Here is a 19,112-nt window from a genome sequence, read left to right as displayed (position 1 = left end):
CATTTAGCTATCTGACTATTGACTCAAATACATTCCTAAAAAGTCCTCTCCTACAAACTCATATTGCTCATATTCACAAACACACAATTATAAAATTCTTCATTACAGAAAAAAGTAATAACATGAACAGGAATGGAGATATTTATTTTAGTATATATTTACAAGTGAGTAACATGGAGTATAAGAAAAATGAAGAGATCTATATAGACTAGTATGGCATATCTTCAAGATGTTACAAAAGATTTCACTTTTATGTGGAATTTAATCAACTCACCAAAACAAACAAAAAACAAAAACAGACTCATAAATACAGAAACAAATGCCTGCTGCCAAGGGGAAGGGAGAGGAGGGATTTGGGAAGTAGGTGAAGGGGCTGAAAGGTACAATATCTGGGGAATAAAATAAATAACTCACAAGCATGAAAAGTACAGCCTAGTGGATATAACCAATAATATTGTATCGACTTTGGCAGGTAACAGATGGTAAGAGATGGAAGCTACACTTTTCATGATCAGCATTCTGTAATGTACTTTTTGTTTTATTGCATCCCAGGTTTCTTTAAGAACAAAGTGATGAGTGATGCAGGGATTAAAAAACAAAACATCCTTGAACTTTGACTTCCCTCCAAATAGACCTCTCAAACTTCCTGCCCCCACATCTTTTGTGTTCCCAAATCCTTTCTCAGTGAATGAAGAACTTGATCCCAAAGACCTGAGACAAACCCCAGGTACTTGTTCCCTAGCTCTCCCCTCTCCTCTGCCCCCCCCACAATCCTGGGAAGGGCACCTCAGTTTGAAAGCATGGGAGAGCCCAGAGTGGTGACAGACACTGAGGGAAAGGCTCCATCCTCAGGGAAACGAATCAAGGAGTATAGGGTAGTGAAGTGGGGGTCCCATAGCCTGGGGTACCTAGCCAGGCCCTGGTGCCGAAAGAAAGGATATGGGTACCCCTGAAAAAAGAGACCCAGCAGCCTCAAAATCCTATCCTGGCCAGTAGTCCCTACTGAAGACCATTGCAGATGTATACTTAGACCACATGCTTCTCACACCCCAGCTTCTGGGCAATGGGGCTGATCTGCACCTGGGTGGGTTTCAGGCACTACAGGAACATGTTCTCCAGGTTACCTCATATGATGCTCCAGACTTGTTCACTTGCTCTTTCATTCCTGCACAGGGGTCCCTGCTTTGTATATCTCCTGCAGATTTTTGTTGTTGTCAGTTTCCACCACCCACTTCTACAGCAGGGGCCACAGCATACATGTGTTGTAGAAACTGAGCTGCTGAGGCTCAAAGGCAGATAAGGTTATTTGGTGAAACACCTTCCCAAAAGAATCTTCAGGGTGAGCCCCACATGGGCCTGAGTATATCCTAGAGTGATCCTCTTCTGCCTCAAGGGCTTGGCAAATTGTTTCATGTCTTTCAGCAGAACTTTGATGTCCTGGGACTCTGCAGGGTTTAGCTCCAGCTTTTCCTCTGCTCAGGGAAAGAATCCTTGGAGCTGGCTTTCCACTTCAGCTCCTAGCTTGCCCTCTGCCTGAGAGCTCTCCAGGCTGCCTTGAAGCACCCACTCCACCTTAACCTCATGGCCACAGAATGCTGTCCTTCTGCAGAACTCATATGGCAGGGAGGCATCGGGGAACCCCCCAAAATTCCACATCTGACCCAAACCCTGATTCTATTCCTGACCCACCAGGAGGGTAACAGATGGTCAGCCCGGTGAGAGGGTCAACCCAGTAGGACTTTAGCACTCCTGGCCCATCCAGTCCACTCCCATCCCCTTGTGGATACAAGAATGCCAAGTCAGAGGCCAGACATCCTGCCATGGGGAACAGAAGGAGCCCAAACCAAGGCGTCTGGAAAAATGAGGGCTCTCCAAGAGACTGTTCAACACCTCTCTCCCTCCCTAATCCCACACACTATCATAATGTACATAACTGTTGAATCACGATGGTATAAACCTGAAACTAGTATAATATTGTATGTCAGCTATATCTCAATTAAACATAAATCAATAGGGGTGCTTGGGTGACTCAGTGGGTTAAGCCTCTGCCTTCCACTCAGGTCATGATCTCAGGGTCCTGGGATCTAGCCCTGTATCAGGCTCTCTCTCAGCCGGGAGCTTGCTTCCCCCTCTCTATCTCTGCCTGCCTCTCTGCCTACTTGTGATCTCTGTCTGCCAAATAAACAAATAAAATCTTTTAAAAAATCAATTAACAAAGCTATTATGAATTAAAATTTTATAAATTTTATTTGTATAATTTATAAATATTTATTAATAAATATTAAAATAATAAATTTATAATTTATTATAAATTAATAATAAAATAATAAAATTATTTTTATTTATAAAATTTTATAGATTTATAAAAATTTCTATAGGAAAGCATTTACATACACATTGAAAGACTCACATATAAATATTTAAATTTACACTTGCATTTGTAAAGATTACCTGATGAATTTAAAGATACAGATCAAGCAACTGCCTCTGGAGAAGAAAATTGGAAACAATGCTGAGAGTAAAACAGAACTTAATCTTACACTGTATCTCTTTTTGTAAGGCTTTCAATATTATTATTTTTACCTATTTTTGGCTATTACACTTCAATTTTTCTTATGTAAACTAAAAGTATTAATCTAAATATTTTTATGTAAAGCAACCAAAAATTAATAAGGAAAACTCTACATAGCATTATTTCAAATAATATAAAAAGGATAAACTTAACTGATTGAATCTAAAAAAAATACTGTGTCAGAAAAAATGTTTTTAAAAAATTTTTAAATAACCAAAAATTAGTGTAATCATATAAAAATGTCCTCAGTGATTCATTACCTAGTATGAATTCCTTGCTATAGAGGCATCACACATTTCTAATTAGAGATTGACAAGGTGTTATGGACCTTACATTCTAGTCTCAAGGGAAATTTTTCACTTTAATAATAATTTACTTATAATTCTTACAAATAAAGGAAGTAAAAATCAAACTTAAGAGGACTTCTACAGTCCAAAGATATAGATCCTAAAGGCAAATAATTCTCTTCATGGTGAATGATACATTTATCTACTCAAAGATATAATATTTCTTCCCCAGAGCTTCTTCATAGCATTTGTCATCTCAGAATTTCTCAGAGTGTAGATCAGTGGGTTCAGCATGGGGGTTATGACTGTATAAAACACACTCAATGATTTGTCAATGGGGAAGGTCTTAGCAGGTCTTGCATACATGAAAATACAAGGAACAAAGAAGAAGACCACAACAGTGATGTGGGAACCACAGGTCTGGAGGGCTTTCCGCCTCCCTTCTGAACTAAGGTTCTTTAGAGAGTGCAAGATGACACCATAAGAGATGAGCAAGAGCACAAACACAATACTGCATATCAGCCCTCCATTGGCCACCACTAACAGGCCAATGACATATGTGTCAGTACAGACAAGTTTCAATAAGGGATACATGTCACACAAAAAATGATCAATGACATTGGGGCCACAAAATGGGAGCCTATAAATAGTGCTAACTTGAATTACTGAATGCAGAAAACCTCCAACCCAGGACACTACCAGCAGTACAACACACACCCACTGCTTCATGATCACCAAGTAATGCAAGGGCTTGCAGATGGCCACATAGCGGTCATAGGCCATCGCCAACAGAAGAAAGACCTCTGATCCACCAAAAAAGTGTTCTGTTAATAGCTGAGTCATACAAGCATGGAAGGATATTGTATTTTCTGCAAACAACAGGTCTGAAATCAATCTGGGAGAAATAGAAGATGAATAAATGACATCCATAAATGATAAGCTAGCAAGAAAAAAGTACATAGGTGAGTCCAGGGACTTACTGACAGTTACAGTCACCACAATGAGCAGGTTTCCCACCACAGTCAAAATATAAAAGACTAAGAACATAACAAAAAGGATCTTTTGTTCCTTTGGATCCTGGGTGAGGCCCAAGAGGACAAAGTAAGTTACATTGCTATTTGGTTCCATCTATCTGCATTAGGAACTGACTTCTTTTATTAGAAGCAAGTGATCTACAAAAGAAAGGGGAAAATTTTAAATGCATTATAAGATTACTCTTTTTTGACTCATTCAATTAAAAAATTGTGGCAGAAGTACCTGTTTATGTCACATGTGTCACAGACATTGTGATTTCCAAGTTGAATAAGCCATGGTTTCCAACACTCAGTGATAGCATACGTAATAGTCACCAATGTAATAAGCGATAGTATAAAGATAGTTGCACAGTGTGAAGGTCATAAGCAAACTGCAGTCAGAGAAGGCTTCCCAGAGGAAGCAATGCTTTAACTGAGTGGCAAAGGAAAACTGAAAGGACAAGAAAATAAGGCAAGGGAATTCCATGCAAAGATACACAGTTCATAAAATCATAAAACTAAATACTTGAGGCCCCTTTAAGGTAACTGACATATTTGAAGTGAGTGGATCAAACTAGGAATGGAAGTTTGTGGCCCTGGATTGCATCTTTCCTGAGACTTCTTTCAGGAAGAAGTCCTGAAATTATACACATATTATACACATATTATATATTATACACATTTCATTATATTATATATTATACACATATTATTATACACATATTATATATAAAAATACATATTATCTATATATAGATAGATATATAGATATAAATATAGATATCTCCAGAGTTGGAGACTATATATAGTCTCCAACTTTAGACATTTCCACTTGGATATTAATTCAGTACTTTTGAAAGCAAATTTTTAGTTTTCATCAATATACGTATTGTGTTTCCCATCTAATTAAATGGTACCACCTCCCATATCATTGCTCAGACAAGAAATATCGCCATGTCCTTCATGCCATTCTTGCTCTTGTATAGCTTACTGATACCTTTAATAAATCTTATTCACCCCCTCTAAAATAGATCACTTACTTGATCATTCCCCTCCCCGCACCACTTCTGGTCCACTGCACTAGCCTCCCACAACATCCCTCCCCTTTCATTCTGGCTTCCATAAGTTTGTGGCTGTGAAGCAGTCCAAATGATCCTTTTTAAATCTGATTCTGATCTGATAATGCCACTGCTCACAACAACTACAGGGGATTTCACTCACAGGCTCACAACTTAAGGAATCACATTTCTATTACAGTAACAGGAACTATAATCCTCATTTCAGAGTTGAAAAACAGAGGCTCAGAACATCTAATTAATTTTTCCAAAGTCATTCATTTTTAAGTGATAAAGCTAGAATTGCAATCCAAGTTTGCTTTATCTAAAGTAATCTTTTATGGAATAAATATACTCACACAATTGCAATGCCTGGTTTCCACTATTTACTGTTATTCTTACCTTAGGTAGGAAAGTCCACAATCTGAAGGAACACGTTTTACTCATTCACAGGAACATGGACTTCTTCTATCAACCAGTCTGACAAGAGAAGGTAAAAAGTTGCATTATTACTTGAGGACATATTTTATTTCATTCAACTGTCTGTTCGTTCTCTCCTTGGGGTCTTCTGGTTATTCAGAAGTTTGCTTTTATTTGTACTGCAAAATACTTCCTAGGAAATCCAGGATCCACACAGAAATAAAAAATTTAGCAAATTAGAAGAATTTACCAAAAATACAAGGAATTCCTATTCTTAGATAAGGAGATAGCAACCAGACATTCCCGAGGGAGTCTTTTCTCAAGTAACTTCTCTCCTACTAATGTCTAAATGGAAAAATACCATTCAGCTCTTTAGTCAACTTCATTCTGTCCTGTCAGTTTGCTCAGATTAGCTGACTTGATATTTTAAGAGACATTCTGTGCTTCTCTTTAGGTAATGCTGTAAGCCTAACAGAACCCCCCTAAAAATATATATATCGGTAGTTAGGAGCATAGCATCTTCTTCCCAACACAAGCAAAGATCACTGAACATTTTATGCCTTCTAACCAAACTCCTCATTAAGTTCTAGAATTGGGAAGTGTCCAAGACTAATTCTTGCTTAATTAAATTCGCTGGGAATTTCCACAAAAACTTTAAAAATATCTTTAGGAGGAAGGTATTAAGTCAAATCACATAGTTAGGGTCATAAAAAATATATATATCCTTAGAACCATTGTAAGACTACCACCAATCAAGAATAAAATTTCAGCCCTGCCATGTTGTGTTAGGAAAAATTAATTTATCATGTCTTTCCCCACTTGTCATAGCAAGTTTTTCTTTCCTTTCATTTAATAGTCAATTTATGTTACCTTGCAGTTTGGTTAGATGTTCTAGATATTTATTCACAGATTTAGACATAATAATTATTCAATTGTTATTTTTTTATTTTAAAATTTTTAATTAAAAAAAAAAATTTTAATTTTAAATTTGGAGCACTTATTTACTGCCAAGAACAGTGCTATGAGTGAAGACACAGCAATTAATGAAATAGGCAAAAATTATGCAAAGGGTCCTTCCTCCATGGACCTTATTTTCTCATAATAGAATTAGACAATAAATAAAGGAACAATTTAGCATACTATTCATAATCTTTTCAGTGCTAATAATAAGGAAAACAAGGTACTCAGGGAGAATTCTACTATGAAGAAGATAATCACTGAAGGCCTTTCTTCAAAGATAATGTTTAATCTGAGATAGTTGCCAACATCAGAAACACTGTCACAGGGGCGCCTGGGTGGCTCCGTGGGCTGGGGCTTCTGCCTTCAGCTGGAGTCATGGTCAGGGGGCCTGCTTCCCTCCAATATCTGCCTGCCTCTCTGCCTACTTGTGATCTCTGTCAAACAAATAAATAAAATATTTAAAAATAAAAAAAATAAAGAAACATAGTCACAGCTAGTAATTTTAAGTAAAAAGGAAGTGAACTCACTTCACTGATGGCCTGATCTACATGTAGAAATTGCTAAAAATATCACAGGGATTTTATTCCAATGCTTTTGGGAGAAGGAGAGGTGAGAGTAGGCACTCTCATCTTATTCCTGAGTGTGGTGGGAAAGCTTTCAACCTTTCCTTTTTGAGTGTGATGTTACACATGGATCTGTCATATATGGCCTTTTATGTTGAGGTATATTCCTTCTCTACCCAATTTGTTGAGAGGTTACTTTTTTCATGAAAATATATTGAATTTCTATGTTACCAGTGAATAGCCCAGAGAGGATTAGGAAAACAATTCCTTTAACAACAACATCAAAAATAATAAATATTTGAGAAAAAACATAAGTAAGGAGGCAAAAGTCTTCTACAGTGCAAAATTACAAAATGTTGCTGAAAGACAATATGAAAGATACAAATAAATGGAAGGACTTTCATGGACTGATATAGTTCATGCCATTAATATGTCAATGCTACCTAATCTGATCTATAGATTCAATGTAATCCCTATAAACCCCCCATCAAAAAAGAAATGTTCTTTGAGAAATAGAAAAATCCATCCAAAAACTCACATGGAATGTCAAGGAACACAAACAGAGAAAATAATATTGGAAAGAAAAAGAGGGGGAAAAAAAAGAACAAAGTTGGAAAACTTCCTGGATCTAAAACTTACTACAAAGCTATGGTAATCAAAAGAGTGTGATATTGACATAAAAACAGACATAGTAATGGAACAAAATTCAGAGCCGAGAAATAAACCTTTGCATATGTATTCAATGATTTTCAACAAAGATGTCAAGAGTAGTCATGGGGTAGAGACAGGTGGTTCAAAAAATGGTGCTGTGAAACTGGATAGCCGTATAGACAGGAATGAAATTGAACCCTTAATGCATATCATATGCAAAAATTAACTCAATATGGATCAAGATCTAAAATCTAGCTAAAACTATAAAACTCTTATAAGAACACATAGAAGAAAAACTATGACCTTGGATTTGGCAATGATTCCAAAAACACAGACAAAAAGAAATAGAATAATTGTACTTTATCAATATAAAGAACTTTTGTGCATCAAGCAACACCACCAACAATGTGAAACAACACATAAAAGTGGAGAAAATAATTGCAAATAATATATTTGATAAGGTATTAATATCCAGAGTACATAAGGAATTTCTGCATCTTAAAACACAATGAAGGGTACCTGGGGGGTGACTCAGTTGGTTGAGCATCTGCCTTAGGCTTGGCTCAGGTCTTGGTCCCAGGCTTTTGGGATTGAGCCCTGCATCAGGCTCCCTGCTCAGCGGTGAGTCTGCTTCTTGCTCTGCCTCTTCCCTTAGTTTGTGTGAGCTCTCTCTCTCTCTCTCAAATAAATAAAAAAACTTTAAAGAAAAATAAATAAATAAATAAAATTAAAAATACAATGAAATAAACAACTAGATTAAAACAAAGAACTTGCATAGACATTTCTCAGAAGAAAATATATAAATGGCCTGTGGGCACAAGAAAAGATCTCAGTATCATTAATCATTAGAAAATGGATTTTAAAATCATAATGAAATATCACTTCAGACCAACACAGATAACTATTAAAGAACACACACACACACACATAAATGTAGGAGAGAATGTGGAAAACCTGGAATAATTGTGCATTACTGTTGGGAATGTCAAATGATACTGCTCTATGGAAAATGTTATGGTAGTTCTCAAACACTTAAAGAATTATTGCATGATCTAGCAATTTCACATCTAGGTGTAGTCCCAAAGTAATGGAAATTAGGAATTCAATCACATATTTCTACACTCATTTTCATGGCAGTATTCACAATAGCCAGTAAGAAGAAGCAACCAAAGCATTTACTAGCAGGTAACTGTATAAATAAAATGAGGTGTACACACACAGTGGAATACTATTAAGCCCTGAAATATGAAGGAAATTCTGACACACACCAAAACATACTAACTTATAATAGATTCTGCTAAGTGAAATAAGGCAGTCACAAAAAGACAAGCACAGTCTGTTTCTACTTACACAATGTACTTAGCATATCAAATTCACAGATCATATGTAGAATGGTGGTTGCCTAGACCTCACGGAGAGGGAATGGCAATTAGTATTTAATGGGTGTCTGGTTTCAGTTTGGGAAAATGAAAAAGTACCAGAAACACATGGTGGTTATGTTATTATAAAATAGTGAAGTAACTTAATGCCCCTGAACTATGAACGTACAAATGGCTAAAACTGTACATTTGCCACATATAGTTTACCACAATTTAAAAGCTAAACTTAAAAACTAAGATAACTTCCATAAGCAGTAAATGAAATATCTATAAAAATCAGTCAAGGAATTTGCAAAATAAAAGGATGTAAATTATGAGGTATCACAATCCCAGCTATGAAGATATACTACAAAGCTGTAGCAATGAGAACAGTATGTTACTGGCACAAAATTAGACACATAGTTCAATAGACAGAATAGAGAACCCAGATAAACTCATGATTATTGGAAGTTAATCTACAAGAAAGGAGGTAAGAATATGTTGTGAGGAAAAAACAGTCTCTTCAACCAATGGCACTGGAAAAACTGGACAGCAGCTACATGAAAAAGAATGAAACTGGACCACTTTCTTACACTATACACAAAAATAAACTCAAAATAGATTAAAGGCCTAAATGTGAAAACTGAAAACATAAAAACCTTAAAACAGAGCAATGGCAATACTGTCTATGGCATTAGCCACAGTTACATTTTTCTATATATGTCTCCTTGATGAGGGAGCAGAAGACTAACTGAGGACAGGCAGAAGCTGACAGTCCACAGCCCACCACTCCATGGGATATATGTGACAGTCCTCAGGCATTCCTGGATGCCCTAAAGGAAAAACAAAATAGTTTATAAAGATTACAATCCTGCAAGACATGAGTCTCCCTAAGTTTACAAAAATCTTAGCAATGTACAGGAACGAAACATTTCTATCAACGGTATAGCTTCAAGAAGTGAATGTAAATACAATTAAAGGTCCTCATAATCTGCAGCCCATTGACAGAAACTTGAAGCAGGTGAAGTGAAATTTTTGTTCCTCCAGGAAGCTCCCAACTCTTTTACTGTTAATGCCTTACTAGAAGGGAAAACAACTTTAATTTCACAAGGCCTCTGGTATCCTGTGAGTCTTCTTTAACATACAAAAATCCTTTTGAAACCACCTTTTTCCTTACCTCCCCCAACTCTGAAGTACATAATCAGCCACAGCTCACAAACCCTGGGCAGATTTTTCTCCTTATGGGTCCTGTCCACATGTTTTAATAAAACCACCTTTGCACCAGAGACATCTCAAGATTTCTTTCTTGACTGACAGCTCCGGAACTCACCCCACCAAATTTCATCTATATTCTAAAACCCGACCATCCTGAGGCAAAAGAAAGAAAACCATAAATAAACTACTGGTATTACATTGAAATAAAAATCTGCACAATGAAGAAAATAATGAACAAAACTAAAAGACAACGTAGGAATGAGAAAAGATATTTGCAAATGACGTATCTAATAATGGGTTAGTATCCAAAATACATAAAGAACTTATACAACTTAATGCCAAAAAAAAAACACACACACACAAATAATCCAACTAAAAATAAGCAAAAAGCATGAACAGATATTTCTCCAAAGAAGACATAAAGATGGCCAACAAACAGATGGAAAGATGCTTAACATCACTCATCATCAGGGAAATCCAAATCAAAAATACAGTGAGATATCACCTCACACCTGTCAGAATGGCTAAAATCAAAACATAAGGAATAACAAGTGTTGGCAAGGATGTGAAGAAAAGGGAACTGTTGGTGAGAATGCAAACTGGTGCGACCACAGTGGAAAATAGCATGGAAGCTCTTTAAACAATTGAAAATAGAATTGTCATATGATCTAGTATTCCCACTACTGAGAATTCACCCAAAGAATATGAAAACACAATTTTTTGAAGATTTATTTAGTTCTTTATTTATTTGAGAGAAGGAGAGTAACAAGAGAGAGCATGAGCGGAGAGGGGGAGAAGCAGGATTCCTGCACCAGGGAACCTGACCCAAGGCTAGATCCCAGGACCCTGCATCATGACCTGAGCCAAAGTTAGATGGGTAACTTGATTGAGCCAACCAGGCACCCCAACAAAAACACTAATTTGGAAAGATAAATGCACCCCTAGGTTTTTTGCAACATTATTTACAATACCCAAATTATGGAACTGTCCATTGATTGATGAATGGATAAAGAAGTGGTATGTAGACACAATGGAATATTATTCAGCCATAAAAAAGAATGAAATCTTGCTATTTGAAACAACACAGATGGATCTAGAGGTTATAATGCTAAATGAAATAAGTCAGTCAGAGAAAGACAAGTACCATATGATTTCACCCATGTGGAATTTATGAAAGAAAACAAATGAGCAATGGGGAAAAAAGAGATAAACAAAACAGACTCTTAAATATAGAGAATTGGTGGTTACCAAAGAGGAGGTGGGTGGGGTGATGGGTGAAATAGATGAAGGAAATCCATAATACACTTATTGAGATGAGCACTGAGTATTGCATATAACTGTTGAACCACTACAGTGTACACCTGAAAGTAATATAACACTAAATGTTAATTATACTGGAATTTCAAAAATACATACACAAAATAGGAAAAAAAATTTTAGAGTACCACAAAAAAAGAACTAAGTTGATTTCACTGATAGGTTCATTATGTGAACACAAACTGTAGCATAATAGCTAGAGTATATGCAAAGATTACTGGCTTCAGAGACACCTGAGTAATTTTTCTAAAAGTAAATATGTCCTCCAACAACAAAACTGTAAATTAAAATCTCCAGAGTTGTGTCCTGACAATCTGGATTTTATGAGAACTCTAATTCTCTCAGTATATTAAACTTTGACAGTCAATTCGACAATACATATATCTAAAATAGGGTATTTTTACTATGATAAATAATTTGTCCCTGACCCTTCCTCCCAGTATCTATATGCTAAAATAAATACACTTTTGACAAATAGTGTTCATGTGCCTCTGTAACATAGAAATTACCTTTTCTCTGTCCATTTAAGAGACAAATTTATCTTATAAAGTTATGGATATCTCTTAAACTTACCATTTTTATCCTAGAACTTCCTCATTACATTTTTCACCTCCAAATTTCTGAGTCTGCAGTTTTAAGTTTAACAAAGGAGTTACCATGCTATACTACACAGCCACAGCTTTATCAGTGGAGAAGGTGGTGACTGGGTGCAAATATATAAATATTCAGGACACAACACTAAGACCACCACAGTGATGTGATATGAGTGTCCATACAAATGAGTTTCAATCAAGGGTTTACATCATGCATAAATGGTGTATGACAATGGAGTTGCACACAAGCAGCCACACTGTGAGGAGGACCTGAATGGTTGCAAGGACAAAGCTTCTAGTACATGTATCCCCAAAAAAGCAGCCCTATCCCTGTCATTTGTAACGATTATATAGTACATGTGTTTGCAGATGGCCACATGGATAGTCAGCAAAGACGTCAGTCACACACTTCCTGAAGAGATGGTTTTTATTATAGCAAAAGTGCCAAACAGCATTTCAGGGTCATGGATGAAAAACAGAAGATATCTAGAAGGCATAACTCATACAGGAAGAAAATGGAAGCAGTACCCAAGGTCATGAAAGATACTTGTTAAATGAAAAGACCTGCTCATGGATAACAGTCTCAGTACTGGAAAGCTATAAACTCTTCTTAAATTAATCTTAAACTGAAACATCCTAAACATAATAACTGCCTTTGTTATGTAACTAAACCATGTTCAACTATTTTTTAACTTTTTTAAACATTTTTAATGTTAAACATTTATCTTATTTACATATAAACTTATTATTTTAAACTTGAAATTGACACAAAAATATGCAAGACTAATTATAAATCTGAAAAAGAACAGAAAATAGACACCACTAGTCTCATCACATATCGATATGAGTTATATATATGAAACATATATTGTATCTCAATTGGGACTTGAATAAAGACATCAATAAAACAGAATATTCCTAAATTGGATCCAAATACCAATGGGACATTAGAATATAATAGTCAGGATTTCAGGTCAATGGTAAAAAGATAATTATACAACTATTTAAAAGAACAACTAAAAATTAGAAAAAAATATTCAATCCCCAGTTAATCCCTATATCACAATAAATTCCCAATGAATCAACAATTTTAATATAAGACCAAAAGAAGTACTTAAAAATTAAGTGCTAAAAATAGCTGAAGAATATTTTGGCATGAAAGAAGTAAGGAAAGTCTTTTTAAGCAAAATACAAAGCAAAAAAACATTAAATGTAAAATGTAAGACAAAATATAGACTCTGGACTCTGGGAAACAAACTGACAGTTACAGAAAGGTGGGGGGGTGAGGTAGCCCAGGGATGGGTATTAAGGAGGGCATATGTTGTGACGAGCACTAGTGTTATACAAAACTCATGATTCACTGAACACTGTATCAAAAACTAATAATGTACTACATGTTGGCTAACTGAACATAATAAAAAAAAAGTAGTATACGAAAGTTAAAAATATCACATATATCTAGTATAAAAAAGTTAAAATATCACAAGTCAGAAAAATAATAATTATATATACAACACTAAAAAGGATCATTTCTTTAGTACACAAATGACTCATAAAAATCAGCATGGGAAAGGTCAACAATTGAATGAAATAAGCTTTAATAGATGATCCATAGGAAAAAAAAATACAAATCGTGCTAAATATATGACAAGGTGCTCAAACTCAATTACACTAAAAGGATTTTGAAAAAAAGGATATAAAAATGAAATAAAATAATTTTAATCAGATTGTTCAAACAATTATATAAGAAGGATTTTAAATAAAAGGATTTTGATTAAAGCATAAAAATGAAATAAAATATTTCTAATCAGATTGTTCTATGCCTTAAGTATTTATAGGCACACGTTGTTGAGAATGTGGATAGGAGGACTCTCAGTTGCAGCAATGTAGCTGTAAGTACCACCTCAAGGATGGCAGTTTGGCAATAAGTGTGAACAATGAGATTTAACTATGTGACCATTGATTGATTCAAATACCTATAGCAACAACTGTACTCCTAGGAACTCATCTTTGCACATATTCAAAAATATATATGTATTGCAAAATTGTTTGTCATACTGAAACTTTAGGATCCAAAGAGAAATGCATACATTAATTTCAGTATATATTTATAAGGCAGTATTACCAAATACAAGAAAAACTAGATTTAGATCTGTATAGAATGGTATGGAATGTCTTCAATGTTGCAGGTGATTTCACTTCTACCAAAAATCTAAAATAAAAAAAATGGAAAAAAAAACAGGCTCAAATACAGAGAACAAACCGATGATTGGTAAAAGGGAGGTGTTGAGGGGACCAGCAAAATAGGTGAAGTTGATTAAGAGGTACAAACTTCCAATTATAAAATATTCAAGCCAAACAGTATAGTGCAGCATAGGAAATATAATAAATGCTGTCCTAATACCTTTGTATGGTGACAGATGGTGACTATGCTTATCACGGTGAGCATTCTGTCATCTGTATAATTGTCAGAGCACTATGTTACTTGAACCTAAGACAGTATGGCAAGTAAATTTCAATAAAAAACAAAAATAAAAAGTATATTAAAAAATCATAAAATTAAAAGTGTATTTAAAAGCAGATGTTGCATAAGCAACAAGCAGGGCATGATGTAATGAGCACTGGGTATAATATGCGATTGATGAATAACTGAACTCTCCATCTGAAACTAATGACATACTATATGTTAATTAATTGAACTTAAATAAACTAATAAAGAAATATTTTTAAAGATGTTACATAGTAAAAGAAAACATTTACATACACAGAAAAAATACATATACGTATAATTAAATGTACAGGCATTTGTAAAGATTATTACCTGACAAATTTTAAGAAACTGATGAAGTGACTGTCCCTGAGGAAGAGGACTAAAGACCATGCTGAGAAATAAGTAAGAAATTTATGCTACACCTTATCTTATTTTCTAAGATTCTCATTTTTGCTATTATTAGCTATTACACTTCAACTTTTCTTATATAAGGTAACTGAAATTTAACAAGGAGGACATTCCATCCATGACTGAATATTTTAAATAGTGTAATGAAATATCTAAATGACAAGAATATAATTAAAAGGGTGCCTGGGTGGCTCAGTGGGTTAAGCCTCTGCCTTCAGCTCAGGTCTTGATCTCAGGGTCCTGGGATGGAGCCCTGCATGGGGCTCTCAGCTCAGCAGAGAGCCTGCTTCCTACCCCCCCCCCCCCCCGCCTGCCTCTCTGCCTGCTTATGATCTCTGTCTGTCAAATAAATAAATAAAATCTTTAAAAAAATTTAGTGCAATCTTATAAAAATTTCCTCACTAATGCATTACCTAGTTATGGATTCCTTGCTATGAAGGCATTACTCCATTCTAAGTGAAGTGATACAGAAGACATTATAGACCTTATATTCCAGCAGGGAAGAAAGCTTATTACAGTACAGTCATCTAGTCCATCCTTTAATCATAATTATCAGAAATTCTTTGGAGAAAGAAGAGTCAGAATCAAATATAAGAAGACCTCTGCATTCTAAGGAAATGAACCGTAATGCCAAATGACTCTCTTTGTGGTGGAAGATGTGATCATTTATTACAAGATATGATATTTCTTCCCCAGAGCTTCTTCATAGCATTTGTCATCTCAGAATTTCTCAGGGTGTAGATCAATGGGTTCAGCATGGGAGTAATGACTGTATAAAACACACTCAATGATTTGTCAATGGGGAAGGTCTTAGCAGGTCTTACATACATGAAAATACACGGAACAAAGAAGAAGACCACCACAGTGATGTGGGAACCACAGGTCTGGAGGGCTTTCCGCCTCCCTTCTGAACTAAGATTCTTTAGAGAGTACAAGATGACACCATAAGAGATGAGCAAAAGCACAAACACAATACTGCAGATCAGCCCTCCATTGGCTGCAACTAAGAGGCCAATGACATACGTGTCAGTACAGACCAGTTTCAGTAAGGGATACATGTCACAGAAAAAATGATCAATGACATTGGGGCCACAAAATGGGAGCCTATAAATAGTGCTAACTTGAATTACTGAATGCAAAAAACCTCCAACCCAGGACACTACCAGCAGCACAACACACACCCACTGCCTCATGATCACCAAGTAATGCAAGGGCTTGCAGATGGCCACATAGCGGTCATAGGCCATCACCAGCAGAAGAAAGACCTCTGATCCACCAAAAAAGTGTTCTGTAAATAGCTGAATCATACAAGATTGGAAGGATATGATATTTTCCCCAAGGAACAAACTTGAAATCAGTTCAGGAGAAATAGAGGAGGAATAAATGACATCCATAAATGATAAGCTAGCAAGAAAAAAGTACATAGGTGATCCCAGGGTCTTACTGAAAGAAACCGTCACCACAATGAGCAGGTTGCCCACCATGGTCAAAATGTAGAAGAGCAAGAACATAACAAAAAGTACTTTCTGCTCCTTTGGATTCTGTGTGAGGCCCAAGAGGACAAAGTCGGTAACATTGTTCTTTGGTTCCATTCCTTGGCTCTCTCTATTCCTTATAGGTGCTGATTTAAGTTATCAGAAACAGCTTCCCTTAAAAAAAAAAAAGGGGGAAATGTTTAATATATTATAAACTTAATTTTTTATTTATTCAATAAACAATGCACATGGAAAATCTATTTATGTCAAACCTGTCATAACTGATTATCACCCAGTTGAACACAACATGGTTTCTTCCTCTCGATGATTTCCTATATAGGGGACAGATCATTACATACCAGTTTAACAAGAGTCACTGTAAGTACATTCATGTAGACTAAGGGTTCCCTGTGCTAGAATACATAAATCAACATCGGATCTGGGAAGGCTTCCAGAGAAAGCAGTACTTGAGCTGGTTTTTTTTTTTCCTTTTTTTTTTTTTATTGTATTACGTTAGCCACCATACAGTGTATCATTAATTTTTGGTATAGTATTCCAAGACTCACTGTTTACATAACACTTAGTGCTTTAGCTGAGTTTTGAAGGAGACATGAGAGAACAAGAGAGGACGGAAAGGAAATTCCATGAAAGATGCACCATGTAAAAGTCATACATAAAGTGTAATTCCTAAATGAAGAATCACTTAAGGTAACTTACATATGCAAAGTGGGAGAACAATTTATGAATGGCTCTCTGTATACAATTACGTAACTGACATTTCCAAATAGGTATCAATTAATTATTTATTAAGATAATCTTTTCGTTTTCCACAATAAACCTATTCCTTCCTAAATGACCTCCATCTCATTATATGGTACAAAATATTTTTCATCACATTATATGTGTACAAAATACACACACTGTGTGTGTGTTTATAATATATACACACCTATACATATATATCTACATTTATATATGCACATTTATATAGAATCACATTTAATGTACCACATTTTATCTTTACAGTAGCAAGAATTTCCATCCCCATTTTATAGTTGAAGAAATGGGCTTAAAATGCTTAATTTCTCAAAGTCATACACACTTCAGTGACAGAGATGGAATTAAAAACTAACGTCTGTGAATCATCTGTACCCCTGGGGATAGAGTATTATGCCTCCATCAGAAAGGATGAATACCCAACTTTTGTAGCAACATGGACGGGACTGGAAGAGATTATGCTGAGTGAAATAAGTCAAGCAGAGAGAGTCAATTATCATATGGTTTCACTTATTTGTGGAGCATAACAAATAGCATGGAGGACATGGGGACTTAGAGTGGAGAAGGGAGTTGGGGGAAATTGGAAGGGGAGGTGAACCATGAGAGACTATGGACTCTGAAAAACAATCTGAGGGTTTTGAAGGGACGGGGGGTGGGAGGTTGGGGTACCAGGTGGTGGGTATTATAGAGGGCACGAATTGCATGGAGCACAGGGTGTGGTGCAAAAATAATGAATACTGTTATGCTGGAAATAAAAAAAAAAAAAAGAAATTAAAAAAAAAAAACAAAAAACTAACGTCAATTGACTTCAGATCTCTTGTGATTCCAAAGAACTTTTCAACTCTTATAAAATCAAGTTTATAAGAATTTATTTATTTATAAGAATTTCCTGCATAATAAAATAATTCACACAATTGAAAAACCTGGCTTCCACTATTACCCCTCAATGGCTTACTTTTTGAAGGCTTGTTTACAGTCAGCAAGAGGACTTTTTAACTAACTCATAAAGACCTGGCAACGTCTCTTCCATTTGGTGTCACTACCAAGGACAAAAAGCTGCATTAGTCCTTACGGATATTTTTGGCTTCACATGACTATGTATGTCCATTTTCTACACAGAGGCCTGTAAGTACATCAGAAAATTGTTATTATTTATTGTAGATCTATTTAAAAGGAATTCCGTGATGCAAACAGAAAAACCAAATATTCCACACTATTATTAATTAGTAATAATAAATTATGTGATAATATAATTATTATAAAAATATTAGGGTAATTTATCAAGGCAGGCAACCTATGTAACACAAGAAGTCAATAACAGGCTCTTTCAAAAGGTGAACTGTTCCCTAGAAACGAACTTATTTTTAGTACCCTCAAAAAAGAAAAATCACCATCCACATTTTGGAGCCATTTTATTCTGTTAGTATGGCAAAACTAATTGGACTGAGATCTTGAGAGGACATCCATGAAATCTCCTCCTGAAAGAGTTGTAACAGTCCTAAAGAGAATAGTGTTTTATGCCCAGTAAAGACAAGTATCACAGGTCATTTTTCACCTTCTAACCAGATAAATCATCGAGTCATACAATTGGGAGTATGTCCAAGACTGACTCTTGCTTTATTTTATTCACTATGATATTCCCCCAAATTTAAAAAATTTAAAAGAGCATCTGTATGTAAGGATACTTTCAGACCTATTACATTACGGAGAAGTTGGACAAGAAATACTGCTGAACTATACAGTCCCAGAAAAAGAAACCAGAACAAATTATGCAAAAAAGGTGGGACAACTATCCAAGGGGTAACGTACATGTAATGGGAATACCAGGAAAAGAAGAAAAAAGTGAAAAGAACAGAAGCAGTATTTGAAGCAATATGACTGAGAATTTTCCCCAAAATTAATGTTGAACCCAAGTCTCTGGAAGCTCAGAGAATACCTCATAAGATGAATGTCAAAC

General features: G+C 35.5%; 2 protein-coding genes and 1 pseudogene across 2 annotated transcripts; all 3 read right to left on the bottom strand.

Annotated features, from left to right (window-relative positions):
- Window positions 1–787: 787 nt before the first annotated feature.
- Window positions 788–1,822, bottom strand: LOC116598798 (annotated as a pseudogene).
- Window positions 1,823–3,057: 1,235 nt separating this feature from the next.
- Window positions 3,058–3,987, bottom strand: LOC116599359 (olfactory receptor 4A47-like). The gene has a single exon (XM_032359169.1). It carries the CDS (start codon window positions 3,985–3,987, stop codon window positions 3,058–3,060), a length of 930 nt encoding a protein of 309 aa, XP_032215060.1.
- An 11,578-nt stretch (window positions 3,988–15,565) lies between these two features.
- LOC116599316 (olfactory receptor 4A47) lies at window positions 15,566–16,501 on the bottom strand. Its single transcript, XM_032359114.1, has one exon. The coding sequence runs from the start codon at window positions 16,493–16,495 to the stop codon at window positions 15,566–15,568; it is 930 nt and encodes a 309-aa protein (XP_032215005.1). The 5' UTR covers window positions 16,496–16,501.
- Between the last annotated feature and the right edge of the window lie 2,611 nt (window positions 16,502–19,112).

The sequence above is a fragment of the Mustela erminea genome, chromosome 9 (assembly GCF_009829155.1).
Source record: "Mustela erminea isolate mMusErm1 chromosome 9, mMusErm1.Pri, whole genome shotgun sequence".
In the NCBI taxonomy this organism is placed as follows: Eukaryota; Metazoa; Chordata; class Mammalia; order Carnivora; family Mustelidae; genus Mustela; species Mustela erminea.
This window is presented reverse-complemented; position numbering and strand designations above follow the sequence as displayed.